General features: G+C 33.6%; 1 protein-coding gene and 1 long non-coding RNA gene across 47 annotated transcripts in view; both read left to right on the forward strand.

The window, feature by feature from the left end:
- magi1b (membrane associated guanylate kinase, WW and PDZ domain containing 1b) overlaps nucleotides 1–27,864 on the forward strand; it is a 228,228-nt gene that overhangs the window by 137,399 nt on the left and 62,965 nt on the right. For all 46 annotated transcript variants that reach the window (XM_087272281.1, XM_087272258.1, XM_087272285.1 and 43 more), the window contains 4 exon segments: nucleotides 11,774–11,893; nucleotides 17,524–17,730; nucleotides 24,955–25,171; nucleotides 27,531–27,613. In XM_087272281.1, the coding sequence (XP_087128407.1) occupies nucleotides 11,774–11,893; nucleotides 17,524–17,730; nucleotides 24,955–25,171; nucleotides 27,531–27,613 (627 nt within the window).
- Nucleotides 1,155–5,925, forward strand: LOC147834799 (uncharacterized). The gene is made up of 2 exons (XR_015502598.1): nucleotides 1,155–4,502; nucleotides 5,127–5,925. It is a non-coding gene; the product is annotated as an uncharacterized LOC147834799 (long non-coding RNA).

Here is a 27,864-nt window from a genome sequence, read left to right on the forward strand (position 1 = left end):
AATCCTATTCAATTACACTGATTTGAGTGTAGGGATGCAGAGATTAACCGATTTCACTAATAACCACGCTTTAATTCGTCACATTAAACTAATCATAAATGCTTCTCAACATCACGTTTTTTGCACTGCAACTGAACAAAGTTATGCCAGCTCTGTGCTAGTTTAAAGTTCCAAGCTTGTACAATGAGGCTATTACCCACACACTGGATTAACTATGTCTGGCTGAGGCTATTAACTAAGGGCTGTTCACATATCACGTCTTTTGGCGGGCTATTCACGTATCGCATCATTTACACACGCAAGTTTGTAAACAATTTTGTAATATATATTATCAAAAATGCCTTTCAGACAGGATCAGCAACGTTTGACTACATTTGTTTTCTTTAAAAGGGAAATACTTAGCTAATATGTAGCTTAGATTTACAATTATATTAAATATTTTTTTTATTTATTCTTATTAATTAATTAATTTATTTTTTATTTATATATTTATGTATTTATTTATTTATGTATTTATTTATTTATTCATTCATTCATTCATTCATTTTTTCATTTATTTATTCATTCATTGTTCTGTCATTTATTTTCAGTGTAAAATTATTACTTTTTTTTCCCCACTTATTTTTAAGTCCAAAAAGAGTGTTTCGAAATTAATGAATGCATAATAACCATGATAACCTACTTAAGTATTTATAATTTGTTACTTTACAGCACTGTACGTATATATTTTTAAAAGGGTGGTAATGTTTAACCCAAATATGGTGCCTGCTATACAGTGATCTTCGTATGCATGGTTTGTAGAAATCATAATGTTCATCTGGCATTGTGGTTTGATTAAAAAAAATAATTTATTTATATATATATATTGTACTCATTATGCTAAATACACAGTTTAACTGTTATAACACTTTCACACTTTCATGAGGGTTTAGAGTATATACATAAAAAAAAGTTTAAAATGCTAAAATCAAATATGTTTTACAATGGTAAAGAAACTATAATTTATTTTCACTCACTTTTGGGTATGGATTTTTAAAAATAATGTACATAATAATGTATGCTTGTTGTTGAATTATTGCAGCATCTGAATGAAATGAAAAATTACATCAATAAATAAAAACTGTTGTTTGAGCATTTTCCAGAGTAATATTTTTGTTGTTTGATGTTATTTTGTTATAAATAGAGTTTATTCTTTGGACTTTTTGATTTTTTAAAATCATGAATTCTAAATGTAATGGAATTTAATTAAGGTTTTAATGCAGATTGATTTTAGATAATTTATCATTTTATTCGTTCAATTCAGGCAAAAAAACAAAACAAGGTAAACCATGATAACATTTAAAATTTGAAACATTTTCTTTTTTAATGAGAGCTTGCTGATTAGTTTTTTGTTCATTTTTATCTCACGATAATCATTGTTCTGGAGTAAGCGATGAGGAACGTGAATACAGTGTGTGATAACCAACAGCTTGCCTTGATATAATTTTAAAAAATTTCATGATATATGCTTTACAAACATCTATGATATAAATAACAGCCAGCATTACCTTGAAATAGCATCATTTTTGTGGCTGTATTTTGCAGATGATCTTCCCTGCGCAGCACAGTGTGTGATATGAAATGAAGTGGTCTGATCCCCTCAGAAATCAGAAATGAGGCTCTCAGGGATTGTATCCTTCAAGGGTTGTCCATAGCAACAAGAAAATATATCATCATGTGACATTCATGCTATTTATATATTTGTGGAGATTTGTTTTTTCTACATGCCGTATAGTAACATTGGTTCATGTTGGGTAAAGAGTGTGATTGTACATAAGTATCTATTTACTGTTCAAAGGAGGGGAAATATGTTGTGCTATTGCATGCATTAAGTAATAAGGTGGAGGTTTGCATGAGCAGTCAGTGTTATCACTGGATAAAAGTATTGTCTTGAGGATCTAGATGAACTCTTTGTAGGTTGACTTATTCATTTACAGCTGCATATTTAGTTTGAGTGCTTTTTTACTGCAATGTAGTGAAGCATAAATACCTTGTTTTGGTGTGCTTTCTTACATCGTCCCATAATGATTGCTTGGCGGAAGCTGGTCTTTTAAGGCTGTTTGAACAATTTTGACCATTTTGAACAGTAACACTTACCTCTCTAAGTGATAAAAATTGGACAAGATCAAACATTTTAGACCCAGTTTACATCAGCATTTAATGTCACACACTTGTGATCAAATTGACAAAAACACACAACTCAGGCTCATTCTGATCATGTATCACTATTTACATTTCTTGAGAGTGCCAAATATGTCCCAGGAGCTACGTTTTTTGCAGTTTTTGTTTTCACAAGTCCACCAGAGGCCGCTGTGTATTTTTGAGATGTCATATTTCTCTTGCGAATGTCCTTTGTGCCTGCTTTTTTTGCGTTAATCCTCCAGAGGCTGCTGTCGAATGACTGGCTGACTGACTGACCAATCACCTTACCCACCCCCTTCCCTAAACCCAACCAATAGTGTTTTAAAAAGCGCAGATCAACCTGCGCCCACTCACTTCCCTAAACCGAACCATCAGCATTTTGAGAAGCAATTTAGATAAAGAAAAGTCAGATTTTTGCCATGGTTTCAGATTTTACCACATTCTCGCCATGCTATTTTCTTGTTTGTTTTATTTTTTTGGCTTTTGTTTTTGTCTTACCTGCTTTATGGAACCGTTTTTTTTTTGCCAGACTCAAACACCAACGTCACAGTCAACCACTCTCTAGGTCTCAAATTCTCTGACATACGTGGCAAGCCACTGGACAAACTGGTAACAGTAGAAAAGCCATCTACACGGGGCAAGGGGTCAACTGGTGAGCACGAAAAGGAATAGCATCATACCGCCATATACCGTTTGTTTTAATGATGAAATGCAGCCATACGTTCCTCTGGCAACATAATTTGCGGTCTCCAGAAATGTATATAGGGCTACGTTTTAAAAATGAGCCTATGTTGAATCCAGATCTTAATATACGATTAATATGGGGTGTTAATGTGACCTTTTGCTCCAGTTTGAGGGTATATTTAAAAATATTGTCAATTGCCACATTGACATGCATCTGTGAAAATGACAATAAACATAACCTTGTTTATAAGAATGATTTAGGGCGTACTCACACTAGGTACAGTTGCCTCGAACCGGGCCAAAGCACGCTTGTCCCCCCTCCCGTCTCCCCCGACGGCCCGCGCTCACACCACAAACGGGCCTCGGCACGCTTACGTCATCGCTGCTGCACTGTTCAGTGAGAAGCGCTCTCTCACTCAGCAGCACAGTGGAGATTTCTTTATTTAAATAGTTTCAGTCGTTTGCTATGCAGTGACATGCAGTCTAATATTTCGCCAAACAGTCCTTTGGGATGCTGTGACACGCAGTCAGATATTTCGCCGAACAGATGCGCCACTTTTGGCGCTCATAAACAATCATAAAGCTCTCATGCTGCAGGAATGAGGAGGTCTGCTGAAGCCGCGCAGCTGTCGTGCTGTGAGGAGTTTTTAATAAACTACGGCAGTTTGCGTTCACTGAACAGTAAGAATGATTAATAAATCCATATGAAACAGCCCCTTAAAAGTCACGTCTCGCTTTCTCGCTTTGGCGCGTTTTGCACTCACACACAAGCGTACCGTGCCAAAGCCCAAGTGAACCGTGCTCAGGCACACCTCTTCCAACTGGGCCAGGGCCGGCCAAGTGAATCGTGCTTGAGCCCGATTCAGAGCACTCACACTTCTCAAATGATCCGGGAAACGGGCCTGGGCACAGTACGGATGGCATATTGTGAGTACGCCCTTAGTAAACAGACAGGAAGTTTTGACATTTATGGCATATGTGTTGTCTGTGTTTTCAGCATCACATAAGGAATAATTGGAAAATTAGCATATGTAGTCAAAAGTGATTACCAAGTTTGTAAGTTTCATTATTAGTAGATGATGAATGGTTTATAACTCTTAAAACATAGGTGATGCTGTCACCAAATTTATGGTTTGTTCAGTGTGAGATGGTAATGACACATCTAAAATTTGGTGTCAGTATTTTGAAGCATCGCAGAGATACTACTTCACTTTGGCTCATGCCAGGACATTTGTCGGTGTAAGAAACAAAAACTATTACACCTATTAACAAAAATTAGATAACTTTTTGTCAGCATGGTCTGAAGATGATCTAAGTAAAATTTTGTGAAAATTAGATGAACAGTCTTGGAGGAGTTTGAAAAAGCAGCGTTTCAACTTGCATGATAATGGCAGACAGGAAGTTTGTCAAATTATGGAAAAATTGTTTTGACAAATTTAAGTACAATTTAGAAACAGGTGTCATGTCATTTGATCATCAACATTTTAAGAATAATGCTATGCAACACACTGTATTCATATCTGTTATGATATAGATATAATCAGATATTTACCACGGAGAAGATGAATGGGTTTAAGCTTGTGTTGTTTAAAGATTATTTTTAGTATTTAAATAAAATCTGCTTCGTTCAGATGCTCGTACAAAGATATGGTGGTTAAACATCTCTTACATTGACTTGTTTGTTTTATTTATGCTTTGTCAAGAAAGTTGGCCATAGAAAAGAATAGTTGATTTATAAGCTTTTCTAAATGCAAGGTTCTGAAATAATATCAGATGTTCATTCTATATGCTTGCAAATATGCAGAATATGTCATATTTATATCTGTTGGCTAATATACTGTATCGGCTATTTGCCTCCAAATCCAACAAGATATCAGTTATCGTTATCAGTCGAAAGTTCCATTTTGGAGTATACCTAACTTTTATTAATTTCTTTTCTCTGTTGAACACAAAGCAAGATATTTCGTGGAATATTCTGCTATTGAAATCTATAGGAACAAAAAATGCAATGAAAGTCAATGACTTTAATCCAACATTCTTTAGTATATCTTTTTTTGTGTTCAACCTAAGAAAGAAACTCAAACATGTTTGGATGCAGTGGAGAATGAGCAAACGATGGCAGAATTTTCATTTTTGGGTGAATTATCACTTTAAACCTGACTGACTTCAACTAGTAGTTTGATTAGTAGACAGAATCAATTGAATCAGTGAATCAGGAAATAAACACACTTTCTGACTGATTATGTGAATCAGGCAGAAAGTGAATCACTCTGACTGAATCAATTGAATCAGTAAACTGTTTGGACATTGGCTGTTTTCAATTTCAAGAATGCAGAGAACGGACTTATGTCTTTGTAAAGATTTTTGTAATGTTGTAATGTTAATGTTTACTTTCACTGTTTCATTTAGGGAAACTATATGAAAAATATATATACTATAGAATGCTGCGCTTCCTGCTTTACTCAGCCGCAATGACTTCTGGGACTTCTTGAGCAAGTCTTGCGCTCAAGTCTGCATTGATGCGTTCTCGATATCGAGAACACATTCGGGAGCTTTCACACATCCTCCGTTCTTACGGTCTTGAGCAGTTGATGATGACATTACACTAGAAGACAAGGATGCAAGATCGCTGAAGAATGCACATTGAGAAGCATCCTATCCCTCTGAACAGATCATTTGATTCAGTGAGTTGTTGCCTCATGAACAGAATCAATCTGATCGGTCCTTTCTGTGCGATTCAGCAGATTATTAAAATCAGCTTGGTCACAAATGTTTTTATTTTTGTGTCTATGAGTGGGTGATGCTTTCACTAGTTCAAAAAAGGAGGAACATTATGTTTCAATAAAATGTGTTGGAGAAAAAAGTACACTAATTATGCTTTGTAATGTAGTGAAGTAAAAGTTTCCCAACTGAAAAATCTAAAATAAAAAATGTGCTTTAAGTACGAATGCGTTATCACCATCCACCACTTAATTTCCCAAATGTTTACATTGAAATGAAACTGATAAAAGGCTGCTAAACACTTTAAAAAGTAAAAGTTTCCCAAAAGAAAAAAATAAATCCATACAAAATCTACTTGAAGTACAAAAACTTGCAATACACCACTTAATTTCCCAGAAGCTTCCATTGAACTGAAACCACTAAAAAGACATGCACTGTTTAAAGTGAAACACACACACACACACACACACACACACACACACACACACACACACACACACACACACACACACACACACACACACACACACACACACACACACACACACACACACACAGGCTTTGCTCAGCATCCATTTTGGCTCTTGTGTTTTACGCCACACAGTGTAAAGGAGAATATTACATAGTGAGGATGTCGAGAAAACAGTTATCTTCACATCTTTGATTTATCACCAGTGTCACTAAGATGGCTGCCAAAGAGCCTCTCCCATCACTAGTGCTATTTATATCAGCTATTCATCAGCTCATCAATGATGGACAGAAACACACGGACGCTGCCAGACCACCGGCTTCACCTTCAGCATGTAGAAAACCCAGAGAAAACATACAACTGCTAAAAACATGTGCCCTGTTGAGGAGACGCATTTATGACAGCAGGGATATTGATGACTGGTGCAACACGAGGGGCAGTATGTGTGTGTATGTGTGTATGATACAATGATCCATCATGGTGTCACATAAACATGCTCTTGGGTTATGCGTGTTCATTTGAAGAGAATCTGTGTAGTAGGAAGGAAAACTGTGAGGCTTTGTTTTAGGATGAATGACGCTCAGACTTTATTTATGGAACAAATTGTAACTTGAAATGTAGGATCATTTCATGTCAACTCAACTAGGGGTCCTTTGCTCTAATTTTACTGTAATTACTGTAGACTTTATTGTCCTCTTTAGTGATGACTTGTTCTGCAGCCAAATAGATTTACAACACATATGTCCTACCACACACACTCAAGAAAAACCTTAAACAACATTAATTATACAAAAAACAGCAACTACCTTTACCCATTAAAATTCAGCAAATCAATTGCACAAGGAGCAAATGAAAATTTGCCCCAAAGGGACTCGAGATCCTGAGGGAAGTATTTAAAAGGAATCAAAAATATATATCAAATGTAATCTGATGGGCTTTTTTAAAACACCTGGCTTTCATACAAATATGATAACCTCGGCACCTTTACCCCTAATACTTTACTGCAGGCAGTGGTGGAAAGAGTACTAAAAAATAATACTCAAGTACCACTACTTGCCTAAAAATGTAGTGTGAGTAGTAAAAGTATCTGTTGTAAATATTAATCAGAGTATGAGTTAAAAGTAGCCCTTTCAAAAGTACTCGAGTAGTGAGTAGTGAGTATTATGCTTTATAAAGCTGATGCGATTACATGTAATTTGTGCATGTGTGTGTAAACGTAACATTCTGTAGTGCATTTAGTTATTGGTCAGCAGGCACACAACATCATAAGACGTTAACATTAGGTTAGATTTAGGTTGTGATGTCAGGTGTCCAAAAATCAATGATTAACCAGCGTCTAAGGACAAAGTTTTTTTGATGTCCATTAATGGCGTCAAATGTTGTTGATATTTGGTTGATTTTAGGTTGTGGTAGAAAGTGACCAAAATCCAACGTCGAGCCAACATCTTAAAACAACGTCATATTGACGTCAAAAACTGACATTTATTCCTCAGGTATGGCACCCAAAATCCAACATCTGATAGACGTCATAGTGGTAACCTCCACAGAATTTCAAGCTGTGACATCATTAGACATTGATATTTGGTCGGTTTTAGTTTAAACATTGACTTTGGTCTGACGTTGAGTTCTGTCGTCAACTCGATTTTCATTTCTAAACAAAATGCAACATCCCCATGACGTTATGGTACAACGTCAATCTGACGTCATGTTGACGTCTTGTCCCTGCTTGGTGTTTAAGGCCATTTCGGTCATCATACAGTAAACATCCGTCATCTTCTCATCAGTGACATGCATCTAAACAGTCTCTGGGTCAATGCGTGTAAAGATTTTAGACATCATCTTGGACACTTTTAATGCTTTCAAACAGTTTACTTCAATTAATAAGCACACATGTTGAGGTAGATCATTGTGATGCGATTTACCTTCTGTGTACGATTTGATTGGACAGGAATCACAGGACTGATTTTTCTAATCCCCATAGACAAGAAAAAATAAAGTAGTGACTGCAGGTTGAAGGAAAGTAGTGGAGTAAAAGTACAGATACTGCACTAAAAATGTACTCAAGTGAGAGTAAAAGTACACATTTTTTAAACTACTCAGTAAATTACAATTCCTGAGAAAAACTACTCAATTACAGTAATTTGAGTATTGTAATTAGTTACTTTACACCACTGGCTGCAAGTATTTAAAACCTTAGATAATGAGTTCTTCTGTTTTACTTTTAAAGTAGTAAACCAACAAATCAATAGAAAAGGTTTAAATGTATTCTATATAGGGCATCAGAGTTCTATCATTATTAAACTTTGCTAATTTCTGCAGACAGTCAAGTCAACTGGTCCAAATGGTCCATGTTTTGTCTCCTCACCAACCAACAAACTTACAGTGGTGTTATCCGCTAATTTAATTTTTTTGTTTGTTTATTCAGATATGCTATATTATTTCAGCAAGAAATCGATAAATGAATATAAAATAATGAATGCCATGGCTTTTGACCACTGAAAAATGTACAGTTTACTCATGGAGCCATATTGGGATTCCTATTGGTCTGCAAATAGACAAGGCATGGCCTTCAAATATGGATATCAAAGGAAAACGTTTTTTAGAACAAGAATTAGGATTGAGATATTGGTAATACTTCTTAAGTTATAGGCATGCAAACTCAGAAGAAAAAACATGAAAGTGTCTTTTCCCATTTTTGAAAGGTCCACATTGAAATATAGTGCTTCAAGACTTTTACAATTAGGCAGGTTAGGATTCACTTATAGAGTGGAGGAACTATGATGTCACTTTATAGGCTAATCGGCTTCTAGCATAAAACTGGATCCCTCAATAAAATCCCTATAGGAATTTCCAGTAGGATGTTCGAAGATTGGAAATAATAAGCTTTGTGTTCAAACACAGTCCATTACACTTACATGTTTAGTCCAGCTGGATAATCCTCACATGAAAATACAACTTTGAGCACTTTTGGATCTTAAATGCAAACACAAGAACTGAAAAGCTAACATTAGGCTAGAAACGGACTACAGTGCCCTCGGAGCGCTCGCCTGTGACGTCAGCACCACCCTGCTACAGACAACTTTTCTAGCTTATTTTTACAAACATGGCTTAAGACAAAAATTTAATCTCTCGGTTTTTTATATTATCCACGCTATATAATATAAACAAACAAATACACAAAAACACATCTGTATAGACCTACATGCATTTTGAATAGTTTTTACGTGGGAAATACATTTTGTTTTGCTTTACGGTTATTATAAAAGTTTTAAAACTGTAAGTATAAATGTGCCTTCATAGTACTATCAGATGAAGAAAAATCACTTGATCACGTTAAAATGACAGTTAACATGTCTGTATTTTTTACACATTTATTCACACGTTTGCATTACTGAGAGCAGGAATAAAACAGGCAGCACTGCAGTATCTTCATAATATCGTTTAATTAAAATAAATGATCAACAAATTAATCTGTCTTGACGGTCTTTACAAGTGATTATTAACACACAATATGAATTCACAATTAGAAAAATACTACAAACTATAAAATACTATTCATGAAAACACTTAAATAACAGCCAAATCCAAATGCCCAACACAAGCGGGCTGCGCTCCAGACCAGCTCAACTCGATGACTTATAATGTCTCCGACATCGCCTGTATTCCCATTTATCAACTAGATAGCAACCATCTTTTTAAAGAAGCATAATCAATTTAAAAAATTTGACTTTGGAACTGCTAAACTGCTAAAATGCAAACTCGCTTCTGGGTTTTTGCATACAAATTGACGTCATAGTTCCTCCACTCTATAGACACTAATATTTGTGTGAAATTAAAACAATGAGGGTGGCACAGTGACTCAGTGGCTAGCACTGTTGCCACACAGCAAGAAAGTTGCTGGTTCATGTCCCAGCTGGTCCTGTTGGTATCTCTGTGTGGAGTTTGCTTGCTCTCCCCGTGTTCACGTGGGTTTCCTCTGGGTGCTCCGGTTTCCCCCACAGTCTAATGTAATGTGCTATAGGTAAATTGAATAAACTAAAATTGTGTGTGTAAATAAGTGTGTATGGATGTTTGCTAATTAAAACTGGGTTGCAGCTGAAAGGGCATCCACGGCATAAAACATATGCTGGAATACTTAGTGGTTCATTCCACTGTGGTCACCTCCGAAATGGAGACTAAGCTAAAGGAAAATGAATGAATGAATGAATGAATGATGCTGCAATGATACTCTAAAGCAGGTATGTCCAAACTCGGTCCTGGGGGGCCAGTGTCCTGGCTGGTTTAACTCCAACTTGTTGCTCCAACCAGCTGGTTCAGGTGTGTTTGATTAGGGTTGGAGCTAAACTCTCTAGGACAGTGGTTCTCAAACTGTGGTACGTGTACCACTAGTGGTACGCAGGCTTCCTTCTAGTGGTACGCGGAGGAATGAAATATGTCATGTACATGCTACACACATTTTAAAATTTATCAAAAAGTATGTACATAATAAGCCATATATGACATATAGCCTATATTTCTGAGGTAATCTGCCACATTTTTTTAACTGTGCAGAGCTGTAACTGCTTTACTTGGCCTACTGCGCTACTGTATAACAATACTGCTCATTTTGGTGGTACTTGAAGAGACAATTTTTTCTGAGGTGGTACTTGATGAAAAAAATTTGAGAACCACTGCTCTAGGACACTGGCCCTCCAGGACCGAGTTTGGACACCCCTGCTCTAAAGTAATTTATGGTCCTCTGAAATTTGGCTACACATCTCAAGTAAAGATGCCATTTTCACCTGCCTCTAAAAACTGTGGATTACTCAATAAATATACACCCATGTTATTTAATATTTTGACTTTCTCGCTACTTTTATCTTAAAAATAATAAAATTCAAAGATTTGAGTCGGGGACCTCCGGTTGAGTTGACATGGAATGACCCAATAAATGTTTTGTGTTGGGTCATTCAAACCATATATATATATATATATATATATATATATATATATATATATATATATATATATATATATATATATATATATTTACCAAACCTTTTTTATTTAAAAATAAAATAAATAAAATTGTTTACAAATATTAATCCAGGAATACATTTTCATTTTACATTTAACAAGCTCATGATTGAGTATCTGCAAAATTAATGGGGAAAATGGTTTGTGTATAAGTGAAAAATACCATATTAAATATCAATATTGCTAAATCATTCTAATTGCATCTATTTCTTCCAACAAACATAATTAGTGTGTCAAATTAGTTAGAAGCATCTCTTTGAAGTAACAACTACATGTTAAATCTTTTCACAATGTTGTTATTATTGGATATTTTCCATTGGTCATTGATTTCAACCCCTTGTTTTAGTGCATGTCTACTGAGCGGTCTGAGACACAATGTGTGTTTTGCACCTGTTTTTTCATTCTGACCATTAGTGATCTACTTTAATCTAATACGAAGTTGGATAGTGGACACAGCTTGCTCTCCTACAAGCAGTTATCATCAAGGTGTTAGAACATCTTCACTTGGTCTGTAGCAGTGATTTCACACCCAGCGCTCGGCGTCCAGGAGCCTGCAGACTGTAGCATGTGGTTGTTGTTGTTGTTGTTGGCCCTGATGGAGGTGGTAAACATAGACATGGTGTGGATGCGGTTTCAGGCATAAATTATCAGTTGGGTGTTGTTGATGTCTTACGCGTTCTGTCTGTTTTCTGCTTGTCACAGGTACAACTCGCCCCCCTCGTGAAGGAGAGGTGCCGGGAGTAGATTACAATTTCTTGTCAGTGGACGAGTTTCTGAAGCTTGAACAGAGTGGGACACTGTTGGAGATCGGATCTTACGAAGGTGAGTTTAATTACATGCTGTTTGATTAGACTTGATTCACAGTGTCATGAGAATAAAATTAAATAAGATAATAAAATAAATAAATTTATAATCTAGTAAAGTAAAATATAAAAATTATGTGAATATAGAAGCTAATAAATTGATAGAAACATGGTATAAAACTACTAAGATTGTAGCTAATATTAAAATGGAAGCAGAAAATAAAAGAAATCTAATTAAATTATACTCTACAGAATTAAATAATTCTGAATGCTACATGTTATATAATATACTGTATGACGAAATACAGTTAGTTTAGGTATTAAAATGCTATATGGTAGGGCTGCAAAATATATTGTTTCAGCGTTTATGTCGCAATGTGTGCAGGCGCAAGTCACATCGCAGGATATGCTGTTGAGTTGGGATTATAGTTGATTATAATTAGTGCAGTTTAATTATAATAGAGTAAAAGTTTATCATCTGCATGTGTTATTAAAGAAATATTAAACTTTACTCACTATTTTTATTTACCATTCACTTGTTTCAAACCTTTATGAGTTTCTTTTTTATATTGATTCAGTAAAAGAGGATATATTAATAACTTATAAATGTTTTAAACAACTGAATATTAAGTAAACAGTCATTTTTGAGTGAATATCCCTTTAGGAAAAAGTTTAAAACATCCGGCCACTAGTCTTTGCTGTACTGTATTTAACTATGCTTGTAAGTTATTTGTTATGCATTATTTGAGATTTACTACTACAAAATTACCCCAAATCAATCTAAATTGAAGAATTCGGTTTATTCATATTTTTTAAAAAGTTTTTTTTTTTTTTTTTAACAAGGCAAGGAAACCTTTCAGTTATTCCTATTTTTTAATTAAAGTCGTCTTTTTTAATTTGGCTGGAGTAAGCAGTTTTTACTTTTTTTTATTTTTTAAGTTCAATATTATTAGCCCTTTTAAGATTTTTTTTTTTTTGTCATCATGGCAACAACAAAAGAAATGTCGTCATTATTATATTTGTTATGTGTTAAAAAAATCTCTAATAATCAGAACTTGGGAAGTATTTGAAAAAAGATTATAGATTATAGATTTTTTTAAAGTTCCAATAATCACAAATGCTTATAAAGAGGATGGAAATAACTGGAAAATGTTTGCAGCAAAAAATGTTTTTGTTTTATTCCTTTAAATGACAAAGATAAAGCTACAAAGCTTATCAGTCGGTACTTTTAGCCATTGCATAACTTAGGATTTGCTTTTGTATTTCATACAAGTGCTATAAAGCTTTAGTTAGGTTAAACCAAGGGATAGATGGAGGTCAGCTCACAGTAGCTTTGGATTTGGGGATGATAAATCTGGTCTAAACTCTCAAAATCTGACCTTTTGTATACAGTTACATGATCAAATTTGCTTATATTAGTGACCTAGACTGCACTAGTACACATTAAAGATTTTTATTCCAATTGATTTCTTTATTGACAGTTGTTTTTGAATGATAAAGAAAGATAAAAAATATATTTATTTTAAAAATATATTATATAATATATATTTCTAATAATAGTAAACTATTTACACGTTAAAAATAATGACAATAAATAGTATAAATAAAACCATAATAATATACATGAAAAAGAAATAATAATATAAGTAAATAATGTATAAATGAAATGTGGTTTTTTTTTTGGAATTTTTTATTTAAATAAAATAAAAATAAAATAAATCAAAAAAATCTTTCTAAATGAAATAATTGAGTTAGTATTTTACAATTATTTAGTAATTTATTTAATGTACTGTACTATTTCTAAATGCAACTGCTTCAAATGTTCATATTTAATTGTTAGGGTTATCTAATAATAATATTTAATACTGGTTTTACTGATTTATTGGACACTTTTGAATACTTTGGCCCTGTTATCTTAGGGGGGTAGTGTTTTTAAAAAAATGAAAGTTTTATGAAAAGTTGTTATGTAGAACACCAAAGAAGATATTTTCAAGAATGCTAAAAACCAGTAACCATTAATATCCATAGTTGGAAAAACAAATACTATGGAAGTCATTGGTTGCAGGTTTCCAACATTCTTCAAACAAATACTATGGAAGTCATTGGTTGCAGGTTTCCAACATTCTTCAAACAAATACTATGGAAGTCATTGGTTGCAGGTTTCCAACATTCTTCAAAATATCTTCTTTTGTTTTGAACAGAAAAAAAAAACCTCAGATGCTTTGGAAGAAGTCAAAGGCTTGTAAATGGTGACAGAATTTACATTTGTGGGTGAACTGACCCTTTAAGAAACATTTTCTTTTAAGTGGAAGGCAATACTTAATACAGGTTTAAATTTTGTTTATTATTTTTGAGTTTGTACATTTTTTTGCAAATTTGTTCATAGACCACCCACACCTGCAACTAGACACCTTTATTAGTTTTGATTACTTCTACTCTGCTGCCGTTACATTTCATCAAAATAAATTTCCTAATAATTCAAATCAAGGTTGATCAATCTGCATGCTGTGGCTAAATTATAAACATATTACTCTCATTTAATGAATCTTCCCGCCAGACAGCAGCTCTGTCCATTGTGCCCTTAAGCAATACAGTCTGTTGTCCAGACACACAGATACTATTACCTTCATTTAAACTTGCATTGACGTCATGAAGACAAGCACTCATTTATTTTCATAAATAATAGACTAGTTTGCTGAAGCTCTCTTCATAAGGTGACACAAAACATTGTGATTTATGCATCTTTTTCGTGATTAGTTTTTTATTTTCATATATTTTTTTAATTATGTTTTTTAGTGTAATAGAAAGAAACATCGAGAATACACCTTTTGCGTTTCTTTTTTAGCCTTTAACAGTATTCAAGCATATTTTAAGGGAAATGTTTGAAAAGGTGTCTTCTGGAGGAATTTTAGAAAATTCAATATCATTAATCAAACTAAAATGTTGTACATGACTCAAATGTTATGTGTATGTTCTTTTTGTTTGTTTCTGTAGGAAACTGATATGATTGTATGTTATATATTGTATATTTAGTATAGTTTTTGCCATGAATATAGCTAATGCTGCTGCTATGGCATAAAATAAATAATTAAATAAATTAATTAATTCATTAATTAATTATAAGCAGTTTATCAAGTTGTGACTTTAGATTTCAATTACAGTATTTATTTTAAAGGCATGTTTTTATCTAACGGTATTTTTAACAGTTTAACACATACAGTACAGTGTGTGTGTGTGTATGTGTGTTTTGGCTGGTTATATAAGGGTATCTTAAAAAAGTCTTAAAATATCTTAAATTTCAGAAACAAAAAACAAATTTTAGGAACTATTATGTTGTAGGTCTGAAATCATTTGAAACGGCTCTTAATTTTCTTATGTCCATTTTTTTGTCCATAATTTTCCTATTACTATGTCTATTTCAATAAAAGTTTTAATAAACATTTATCTATTAACTCTTACTTTTACTTATTAATTTACTTATTAATATGGTTTAATTGTCTTCCTTAAAATAACATTTGTTTTTAACTTGGGCTTTAATTTTTTTTAGCATTTAGCCTTGTGTTAGTCTGAAATTTCATTTATTATGGTCTTAAAATGATCTTAATAAGGTCTAAATAGTCTTAAATTTGACTTAATTAAACCTGTTGAACCCCTGTATATACAACATTTTGTTCTACAAATTTCCTTTTTCTTCCTTTTTTTTTCTCCTTTTACTAAAAGAGAGTTTGACTCAAATGTGTAAAAAAAAACTAAATGAAAATTTTAAAGGTCCGTTTGCCCAATACTCTCATTAGTGGTTCCATTCTCTCATCATTTGGAATAGAATAACTTTTGCATAGATTTTGATGGAGACATCTTTCTTTGTTCCTATGATTACTGACATGTACAGGAACCAACAACCTTAATTATAGCAACCTAGACCACACAGAACCTAAAAGGTACACTTTCAAATTTGACTTTACAAAAAAAGCCCCTCTTTTTTGGAGGGGTTTATTATAACACAAACAACATATACAACTATTTTAATTACTTTCAACAGTGTTTTTTGACTATTTAAAGCTTTTTCTTTAAAATGATAGCAAACTTTTGCTTTTACACCTCTGCTTGTTGATTTAGGAAGCTTTTGAATTTGGGTATAGGCAAAATCCAGGCGGAAACACCAAAATAACACTTGACTTTAACAGGTTAAATTTCAAAAATCTAATTTTAGTCCTTAAAAAGTCATACTGAAATATTGTGTTGTAGATCTTAAATCATTTTTACAGGTCTTAATTTACCTATGTTTATGTAAAGCTATACCAAACACCCATCAAGTCACTAATAATATATTTCAATAAAAGTTTTAAGAAGCGTTTATTTATTAACTCTATTTAATCATTAATATGGTTTAATTATCTTCTCTAAAATAACATTTGCTTTTAAAATAGATTTTAACTTTAACTTTTGGGCTTTAAAATAGTTTTTTTCAGCATTTACCCTTGTGTAAGTCTGAAATTTTATTCATTATAGTCTTAAATTTGACTTGAAACCTGTAGAAACCCTGTATATTATTATTTATTTATTTATTTTTATTTTTATCAGGATCCCCATTAGCCACTAACAAGGTAGCTATTCTTCCTGGGGTCCATCGAGCACAGAACAAAATGACATTAATTCATAACAACAAAGTGCAATAAAAACAAACAAAAAAACAAATTCATACATAACATCCAGATCAACAATCCACTTAATATTGTGCTATTAAATATTTTTTCAACAATTTTTTAAAGCCTCATTTTACTTGTTACAAAGCATGTAATGTCTGAAGGCATTCATTCCATGTTTTCATTCCTCTATAAACGGTGGAAGTCCGAATCATTAGTCCCCCTTTGATTCCTAAATGATGCTTAACAGGGCAAAGAAACTTTCACAGGATGAGTGATAATATTTTTTCTTCTGGAGAAAGTCTTTTTTTTATTTAGGCTAGAATAAAAGCAGTTATAAGTTTTTTAAAAACCATTTTAAGGACAATATTACTAACCCCTTTAGATTTTTCCGATAGTCTACAGAACAAACCATCGTTATAAAATAACCTAATTTGCCTAATTAACCTAGTTAAGGCTTTACATGTCTCTTTAAGCTGTATAGAAGTGTCTTTAAAAGTATGTAGTAAAATATAATTTACTGTCATCATGGCAAAGATAAAATAAATCAGTGATTAGAAATGAGTTGAAATGTGAGGATGATAAATCTGGTCTAAACTCTCAAAATCGAGTGTTTTGAAATGTGTTGAAACAATCTTCTTATCAATAAACAGAAATTGAATAAAAAAATAAACAGGGGGGCTAATAATTCTGACTTCAACTGTATTACAGTACAACATTTTTATTCTACAAATTCCACTTTTTCTGGCTGTTTGCAGTGTTTTTTGAATTATGAGGCACTAAAAGAAATTTGACTCAAACATGTTAAAAAATAAATGAAAATTGACAAATGAAATCTTATATTTAATAAAACACTTCCTCATTTGCAAACTTAAACATAGGATTTAAAAAAAATCAAATAATGTAATCAATCAACTGGGGAAATATAGTGACAACTATTATTTTGGAATCATCCTATCCACCCTATGTCTTTCCTTGAATTCTGCCAATATCCTCTTGTTTCTAGGTAACTATTATGGCACACCCAAGCCGCCTATTAAGCCCCCTAGTGGCAAAGTGATCACTGGCGATGCTCTTCAAGACAGCCTTCCCGGATCCCAGCCGTCCACCCCGCGTCGCACCAAGTCCTACAATGAGATGCAAAATGCTGGAATAGTGCCTACAGAGACTGAGGATGATGACGAGGTTCCTGAAATGAACAGCAGCTTCACAGGTCAGCACTGAGACGCTTTGTTTGCATTTGTGTCTGGCACATGGAGGAAGAGATGAGTGAGTGATGCCTCTTTGTTGCTTTTCCTCTTCCTTCGCCATTGCCCGTTCAGGAAGGAAAGGGGGAAAGAGCGCCATCTGGCTGTGGCGGAGGGGTTTGTTTGTGTTAGAAAGCAGCAAGATGGACTCTAGCTGTCCTTATGTATTGATCGGACAGTTATGCGATGCCAACTTTCACAACAGTGTTGAATGAGGTGCATTTTTTGTGTCGAACTGAGGTGTTTACAGGCTTGCGGTCTGATTACTAATAGGCAACAGTAAGTACAGATTGTGGAAATGGTTAAACATTAAAGTAGGTGCATTTCGTTGTTTTGAAATGCAAATTAATGGCCCTGTTTGCAACTGGTAAGATGTGTTTTTGTTCATGAGATTTAATGCTGGTTTTACTGATTTTTCTGACCGCTTTTGATTACTTTGGCATTGTCACCTGGTATTAGATGGATAGGGAGTTAATAATATGCCAAAACAATATGAATTTGAATTGTGTTAATTTGAATTATTGACAATTGACAAATCTGAATTTTCATATGACATTAAAAATCCTTTTGAATTTGAATTTCTTAATTTGAATTTGGGCGAGGCAGTGGCGCAGTAGGTAGTGCTGTCGCCTCACAGCAAGAAGGTCACTGGTTCGAATCTCGGCTCAGTTGGCGTTTCTGTGTGGAGTTTGGATGTTTTCCCTGCCTTCGCATGGGTTTCCTCCGGGTGCTCCATTTTCCCCCACAGTCCAAAGACATGCGATACAAGTGGATTGGGTAGGCTAAATTGTCCGTAGTGTATGAGTGTGTGTGTGAATGTGTATGTGGATGTTTCCCAGAGATGGGTTGCGGCTGGAAGGGCATCCGCTGCGTAAAAACTTGCTGGATGGGTTGGCGGTTCATTCCGCTGTGGCGTCCCCGGATTAATGGAGAGACTAAGCCGACTAGAAAATCTATGAATGAATTTGAATTTGTATTTCAAAACTTAAATATTGAACATCTGAAATTAAAAACAACTGAGTTTTTCAAGGCTGATTTTCTTTTATAGACGTATTTTCAAACTCATCGACTGCAGATGTCCCGTTTGTAAAAGTAAAGTTTCAAGTTTTCAAGATGAAGAAATTCAGACTGATTCAATAACCTAAAATTCAAAACCAGAAATTCAGATTGTGCAATTCAGATTCAGCAGACAGTAGGTCAGGGGTGATCAACGGTGAAGTGTAGATGATTACCGAAAAGTCAGATAAAAATTCTGATTTATTAAATTACAATTGTCAATAATTGAAATTAACACAATTTAAATTCAGATTGTTTTGGCATATTATTAGTTCCATAGAAGGATAGTTCATTAAAAAATAATTTATATTTCATTTACTCGCCCTTGACTTCTTCCAAACCATTTTTGTTTTGTTATGTAGAACATGAAAGAAATATTTTAAAGAATGTTTAGAAACCAGTAACTATTAACATCCATAGTTGGAAAAACAAAGACTATGGAAGTCAATGGTTGCCGGTTTCCAACATTCTTCAAAATATCTTCTTTTGTTTTGAACAGAAAAAACCTCAGATGGTTTGGAAGAAGTCAGAGGCTTGTAAATGTTGACAGAATTTACATTTGTGTGTAAACTGACCTTTTAAGATACGTTTTTTAAGTGAACGGCAATACTTAATACAGGGTTAAATTTAGTTTATTATTTTTGAGTTTGTACATTTTTCAACACTTTGGCCTTGTTTACAACTGGTTTTAAGATATGTCTTGGTCGACTAGATTACAAGTAGATGAGAGAGACATTCCCATAATGTTTAAATGTTAGGTGAATAGATGTTTTAAGCCCTCTTTTAACCGCTTTATTAAGGAGAGTGTATGTATAAGCTTTTTCAGAGCCTTCCATCTAATATTGGCAAATAAGCTTGCACCATTTTTGTACTGTACTAAAAAACGTTGGGAGCCCCATTTTTGTTTAAACACTTTTACAGTTAAAACTACTAGTAAATCTTAAAGCAGTGATATTAATGAAATATATTATGGAATGTAAACTGCCAAATAGTGCAGCATTTATACAATTTTTAAATATAAAGTTGAAGTCAGAATTTTTAGCCCCCCTGAATTATTCGCCCCCTGTCCCCAATTTGTGTTTAACGGAGAGAAAAAATTTTTCAACACATTTCTAAACATAATAGTTTTAATAACTCACTTTTAATAACTGATTTATTTTATCTTTGCCATGATGGCAGTGAATAATATTTCACTAGATATTTTTCAAGACACTTCTATACAGCTTAAAGTGACATTTAAAGGCTTAACTAGGTTAATCAAGTTAACTAGGCAGGTTCGGCTAATTAGGCAAGTTATTGTATAACGATGGTTTGTTCTGCAGACTATCGAAAAATTTTTTTGCTTAAAGGGGCTAATAATTTTGTCCTAAAAATGGTGTTTAAAAAATTAATAATTGCTTTTTTCTTGCCGAAATAAAACAAATAAGACTTTCTCCAGAAGAAAAAATATTATGAGACATACTGTGAACATTTCCTGAATCTTTTAAACATAATTTTGGAAATATTTAAAAAAGAAAAACAAATTCAAAGAGGGGCTAATAATTCTGACTTCAACTGTATGTGCCTTATTGTCTACATATAAACCTGTATAACAAGTCATACAACACTTGTTTTGCTAACTGAAATCATATATTGTTTGCATAAATCAAAATAATAAATTGCACATTTTATTGATGGATTAAAACATTCACAAACCAGTACTGTAAATCTCCAAAGAAATGCTCCCTGAAGAGAATGGACAAGAAGGCTTTATTTCAAATAGCTGATTGGGAGTCAAATGCTACTTTTATCCCATTTTGTGCCTTTTTCAACCCCTACAGTATGTGTTACAACATCTCAAAAGTAATTAAATGCATTTTCGACTACCTATGGAAGTGTTTAAAAGTAGATTAACATAAAACATTTTCCCTCCAGTTTACTGTTTTCAGAGTTGTCCACTTTTAAATGGATCAAGTAAAACAGATGTGAACAAGGTCTTGATTTTGCAGCTTTCAGTGCAAAACTTAAACTGCTGCCCTGCATTTTGATTTCTATAGTCTTCTTTCACATACATATGTCAATTACACAATGTTATTTTACACTTTTGAATTTTTTAAAGCTATGTTTATTTATTTTATATTAAGAAATGTTCTCTATACTTTTGTATGTTATGTAGCACAACAATATTACATCATTTAAGGATAATCTTTTTTTTCTGTGCACTCCTACATTTTTTACTGTGCTGCTAAATCTTTTTGATTAGGAGCGCAAGTGCTCCTAATATAACTGTTAGTGTAGAGCCCTGTCATAAGATCAGGGGCCTGTTTCAGTAAGGAGGTTCAAACAACTCAGAGTTTAAACTTGAACTCTGAGTTGATTTACCGAGAGATTAAAAACTCAGAGTTTTCGGTTTCAGAACAGCTGATCTGAGTTGGGTCAATCAACTTCGAGTAGACCAACTCAGAGTTAAGCGCACACACCGTGACTTTAAAAAGGCATTATCAATAGAGCGCAGACATTACGAGTGACTATGGCAATATCTTATAAAAGAGATCACCATTTCTTTCTCCAGCTGAACTTGATGTTCTCATGCAAAGTTATAGCAAATATGAGCGTATATATTTGAAAAGAAGCAACCATCAGTAAAGAAGAGACTGTTAGCGTGGGAAAACAGCTGCTCAAGTTAATGCCTAATTTCACTTTTCAAGTATTTAAATATTTAAGTATAATAAAATAAGTAATGTAATTTATGACGTTTATATATATTTTTTCTAAACTTTTTTTACACATTTATTAGTTTTAAATGATTTAGCAGTGCACTTGTGTGTCTGCCTTTTTTATTGATCAAGTGATAGAGGTTAATATAACATTTAGAGAGTAAGCAGTACTAAAAATAATTTTTAGAAAGAATAATAATCCCATTAATCTAGTTACAGTGCATGTCGAAGGTAAATTTGATTTAATTATTTATTAAAAAAGGATAAGCCATTCTCGTACAGTTCTTCTGTGTGTGACTAAAATGTAGGCAATAGCTATGTTTCCATCCAAATATATTACATAAATTTATGTGCAAAACTGCAATATTACATAAAAGATGCGAATAAAATTCCATCCAACAAGTCAAAGAGAAAAAAATCGTCACTTCCTGATTAAACTGGCACCAAATATCAACAGTAAAAACAGAATTTACTGAGGTAGAAGAAGCTGCGTCGTTTATTTAGCCTAATTAATGTACTTGCGCCTCGATTTCAGAAGACCATGCTTTAACACAATGAACACGTGGGGGCGTCTGAAGCCATGAGACGCGGAGACTCTTGACACGCACCAGACGTTCGGAGGTAATTAATAATATACACTAATACTGAAACAGTTAAGGCATTTTAGAATGACTAAAACAATATTTAAGACATGTTACAGTGTGCTCAGCCTGCTGGTTTGTTCACACATTTTCATTATCATATGATCATGATCTTTTTTTAATGTACATACTGTAATTTGTTCAGTAAAAGTGTTCCCATCATAGTTTATGCGCACATTTTCTATCGAATAAAAGTTTATCCTTCTCAGTTATGCGCGTTTTTTATGCATTTTTAAAAAGTTATGTGCATCATGACGTTTCCATCAATCAAAATTTTATGCACATCTCCAAAATGAGCATTAAAATAGGTGGGTGGAAACGTAAGGCTAAGGCGAGAAATACTGCTTCATCTTTAAAAAAGGGGAGGAGACCGACAGAAACTCTGAGTTTAGAGAATAAAACCTGCTTCTGACCAGGTTAGATTCACAGAGTAAGTTACCACAGTAACTGACTCTGAGTTAAAGTTACCTCTCTTTCAGAAACAGGCTTGACTTACCCTGCTTTCTCGAGTTTAACAAAACTGCCATTTTGAAACGGAAAACCCAGAGTTTCTCTCATTTCAGGGTTAAAATACTCTGAGTTTTCAGTTAACCTCCTTTCTGAAACAGGCCCCAGAACAGGCCCATAAAATAACATGTTCACAATCTTTCCCTGAAAGAAATCAGGCAAGTGGTCAAATGTTTACAAAATGTATACAGATTATAACACTAAATAGGAATAGGAATGTGTCTCTCTCATCTATTTGGAATCTGATTAACCAAAATGCTTCTTAATAGCAGGTGTAAACCTGTTTTGAAGACTGTTTGATTAGGTTATTTTAAAGTTAGGCTCAATCATGGATTTAAAACTTTTAATCAATTAATATAGTTGCTTATATGGAGAGTGTTTATATCTGAATTTTGTTTGCTGTTGTATCATTAAGTGGATGTAGTATATTTGGAAACAGTAGCTTTGCTCCAATTGTTTTTTAAAGCAGTTTATTTGATTTATTTTGGTGCTCTATCAACCTGTAGTATGACATTTGTATGGGACCGACAATGGCATAGTGCATACACATTTTAAAAAGAAGTCTCTTGTGCACCAAGATTGTGTTATTGATTTAAAATTGGTAATATTTTTCAATTTTATTATTCATTCATTCATTTTCTTGTCGGCTTAGTCCCTTTATTAATCCGGGGTCGCCACAGCGGAATGAACCGCCAACTTATCCAGCAAGTTTTTACGCAGCGGATGCCCTTCCAGCTGCAACCCATCTCTGGGAAACATCCACAAACACATTCACACACACACACTCATACACTACGGACAATTTAGCCTACCCAATTCACCTGTACCACATGTCTTTGGACTGTGGGGAAAAACCGGAGCACCCGGAGGAAACCCACGCTAAGGCAGGGAGAACATGCAAACGCCACACAGAAACGCTAACTGAGCCGAGGTTCGAACTAGCGACCCAGCAACCTTCTTGCTGTGAGGCGACACCACTACCTACTGCGCCACTGCCTCGCCCTCAATTTTATTACAAAAAATTAAATAACTTAGATCTTTTTACTCCTTTTTACTCCTTTTACGCCTTTTTACTCCAATGTCATGCGACTAATATCGTGATTTATTATCATTGTTATAAACAAATCTTTGTTAAGATTCTTTGATGAATAACAAATAAAGAATTTCATTGATTTAAAACAGAATTATTTGGGAACTTTCAAACCTTTTCACCGTCGACTTGTTTGAATCACGGGAGATGTATTTGAGACACATTATTAACAGCTGTAAACAGCAGATGGTATTGTCTGCCAACTTGTGAATGAAGTCCTGTTTACACCTGCTGTTTTAATCCATCTTGCTTGTCCACTTTCAGCCAATTTTATCATTTATTTGAGAGGAGGCTCTTCATTTTGTCATCTTTCCATATAGTATTCTAGATAAGAAAGGAAGATGATGTAAAACAACATGGAGAGCTTTGTTTATGCCCTGATACCAGCAAAACTCTGTGGGTTTGTGTTTGAATTAAGAGAACTTTTATATTTATCCATCCTCAATCCAAATTCTCAATTTCAGATGGCAAAATTGATCCTGCCTGGCTAATGTGCTTTATGTGGTTCAGTTGTGTCTTTTGTGGCTGTCTGAATGCATTTGTCCATGACACAAGCAATCTGGTCAAATGCATTTTCAGCTACCACTCAAAATGTTTCAGACCCCATTTACATCTGTATTTAGTGACATCCATTTGTGATCAGATTGGCAATAGAAAAAGAGTGCATTTTAATACCAGATGTGAACAAGGCCTGCATTACCCAAGACACATACGTTTTTTGTAAACATTGAGCCTTTTTAAATATACTGTAGCTGTAATCGTATATTTTTACTTGAAGAGCTTATTTGTTTTATATTGCATGCCATGTTCAATATCCAAGTTTATTCTAGAGCTCTTGATTTAAAATAGGCAATAAGTCGTCCTATTCACACAGGCTTGCGCCTTTCATTTGGCAGAGTGGTTTGATTTATAGCAGTTTTTAATTCATTGCGATGCATTTGAGATTCCTCACCTCTTCAAGAAGGTGAAGGGTTTAACTGTTTGCACTGTCTTTATTGACTTAAGGAGATGTTTGTGATTTGAGTGTCAGACGGCCAGGTGTCGATATGCAGATTTGTGAATAGTAAGTGTAAATGGGGATTCGATCACTCCAGAGTTCACAGGAAGTGAGAAAGAGGGAGGTTCTTTGGTAGATTGATTGGGGATGCAGTTTTTTGCTGGATGTTGAACTGAGAGGGTCTACGCTTGTGTGCATTGCAGGAGACTCGAGCGAACCGGACGATCACCCCTCCGTGAGGCCCTTCGCCCGCGACCAACTTCAACCCTACGGGCTCAACAACACCTCGGCGTCAACCACGGAGAGCTCTCAGAACACACACACACACCCCGCCTACCCAACGGAGGAGGACCCACTGGGCCCTCTGCCTGAAAACTGGGAGATGGCGTACACGGAGAATGGAGAGGTCTACTTTATAGAGTAAGAAGATGATTAATTTATTGTTATTTTATTCAAACTATTTACTGTTAGTGTTTTTGGACACTGGACAATTTGGGAATGTGTGGATGACCGATAAATAAATTAATTGGCTTCCAACTATTGATGAAAAAATAGCAAAAATGGCTCAAATGTATGACAAACAATAACAGGCATTTCATATTTATAAAAACTTAACACATAATATTCATGTAGTGGCTTTTTATTATTATTTTTTATTATTATTGACAGTTTCAGCTAATTAATAATAATAATGTTTTTTTTTTTTGCTTTGCTTTGGCACAATAAAACATCAAAGGAAGTCAAATCAATTTTAAAACAAATAAAAAATTCAATTACGGCTCAAATGTAAGACAAATACTATCAGGCATTTGATAATTATGTAAATCGGACGCATAATATTGTTATTTTGAAAGTAGTGGCTTTTTAACTTTGTTAATGTTGTTGACTGTTTCAGCTATTTGATAATTGAGAAGTTTTTTGTCTTTTTTTTATTTTATTTTTTTTATTTAGTTTAGTTTTTTGTTTTGTTTTGTTTTTTGTCTTGTGGCTTTGTAATTTTGTTAATGTTGTTGATTGTTTCAGCTATTTGATAATTGAGAATTTTTTTGTCTTGGTTTTTTTTGTGTCTTTTATGTAGTTTAGTTTTTTGTTTCAGCTATTTGATAATTAAGAAGTTTTTTGTTTTGTTTTGGCACAATGAAACATCAATGGAAGTAAAATCAATTTTAAAATAAATTCAAATTTAAATAATGTAACGGGTAATTGGCTTCAAATTATTGATAAAATAAACAAAAATGGCTCAAATGTATGGCAAACAATAACAGGCATTTGATAATTATGTAAACTGGTCATATAATAAAATATTTTTAAGTAGTAGCTTTTTAAATTTTTTAATGTTATTGACGATTTCAGCTATTTGATAAATAAGAAGTTTTTTTTTTCGTTTTTGCACAATGAAACATTAAAGGTAGTAAAATCAATTTTAAAATAAATAGAAATTCAAATAATGTTGTGGGTAATTGGCTTCAAATTATTGAGAAATGGCAAAAACGTCTCAAATGTATGGCAAAAAATAACAGGCGTTTGATAATCATGTATTCTAGACGCATAATGTTATTTTGAAGTATTGGCTTTAATTTTATTAGTGTTATTGATTGTGTCAGCTATTTGATAATTTTGATGATTTTGTTTTGTTTTGTTTTGTTTTGTTTTGTTAGAAGTTGTGTTTTGTTTAGCTTTTTTTTTCTTTTGTTTTGTCTTGTTTTGTGTTTGTTTTGTTAATGTAAGAATTAAATACCAAAATATGAAATAGTATTGTTATTTTATTGATTAATTATTGCTAAAAGGCATGGCAAAAAAATCGCTCAAATATAGCAATCAATATAATGGACGGACCCTTTTCACATTTCCAGGTTTCTCAGTAGCGGAAGTTGTCATAGTTGGGTAAACTTAGCACAGTGAATGGGAGACGGCAAATATTTTTTTTACAAACCTATTTGCTGAAATAATAAAAGAAAAAAAAATCCACAATGGTGTTAAAAGACTTTCTTAGTATAGACAAAATTGTGAGAGACTGATAACAGCAGCCAAAAGAGAGACAAATGTCACATTTACTTTCCTGTCCATAGATGCTGCATTAAAAAAACCTTGCACAAGCGGTAATTATTATTTTTTGTAATCTGATGCAATGGTGATATAATAAATTTGTGAATACATATACATGTACATACATTTTTTTATCTAAATATTATACATTTTTAAGGATTTAAGTAACTGATGAGCGTTAAACGTATCACAACAGTCTTCTGAAAATATCTTTAGGTCTTCAGGATTAATATATAGTGAGTTTTTCATTGTTACTTATGTATTTGAATTACGGCACTTACATTTTTAATATTTTCAAACAGTAACTTAAAATAAATAGCTTTAATAATTTCTCAAAAGAGTGACTCCTGTGAAGCGCCACACAGAAGTGAAATTAAATAGGAGGGAAGTTCTAAGATCATTGCAGATGTAACTTGGTTTGATTTTTTGATTCTAATCTAATAAAATTCATGGATTTCTAAGCGTGAGTAAAGTGTCCCAAACTGTTCCCAAATTATTCTCAGCACCACTTTCAGTATATTTAGATATTTTGAATGAACACAGTTTGCACTATAAATAGTTCTATGTTTCCTATTTTAGCTTCAGAAAAGGCAGTTATTTAGATATCAGGTCAGGAAATATCAAACCTGGCGGTGCCTTTAGTATACGTATGTTTTCCTGTCTGCTGGGGTGCAGGATGTTGTTGTGAGCAGTCAACAATACCTTACCGTCTGCTTTCTGCTTCTATTCTCAGCCACAACACAAAGACAACATCCTGGATCGACCCTCGATGCCTGGACAAACCTCAGAAACCCCTGGAGGAATGTGAAGATGATGGTATGCAAAAGTTTCTGTCTTTTTGTGCAAATATCAATTTCATGGTTATTACTATTATTATACTGTTGTTATTATTATACGCATTCTTAAAGCATGTTTGTGCATGTGTGGCTTTGTGCATTTATAGGTTTTAATGTTGTAAGTTTGACATAATATCACTATGTCACGATTGTGAATTCCATTTCAGACATTAAAATGGGGTTGCAAATACTGATTATTTTTATAATAAATCTAGTAATCAGTTAAAGAAA

Source organism: Danio rerio, chromosome 11 (assembly GCF_052040795.2).
Source record: "Danio rerio strain M-AB ecotype USA chromosome 11, GRCz13ab, whole genome shotgun sequence".
NCBI classification, from domain to species: Eukaryota; Metazoa; Chordata; class Actinopteri; order Cypriniformes; family Danionidae; genus Danio; species Danio rerio.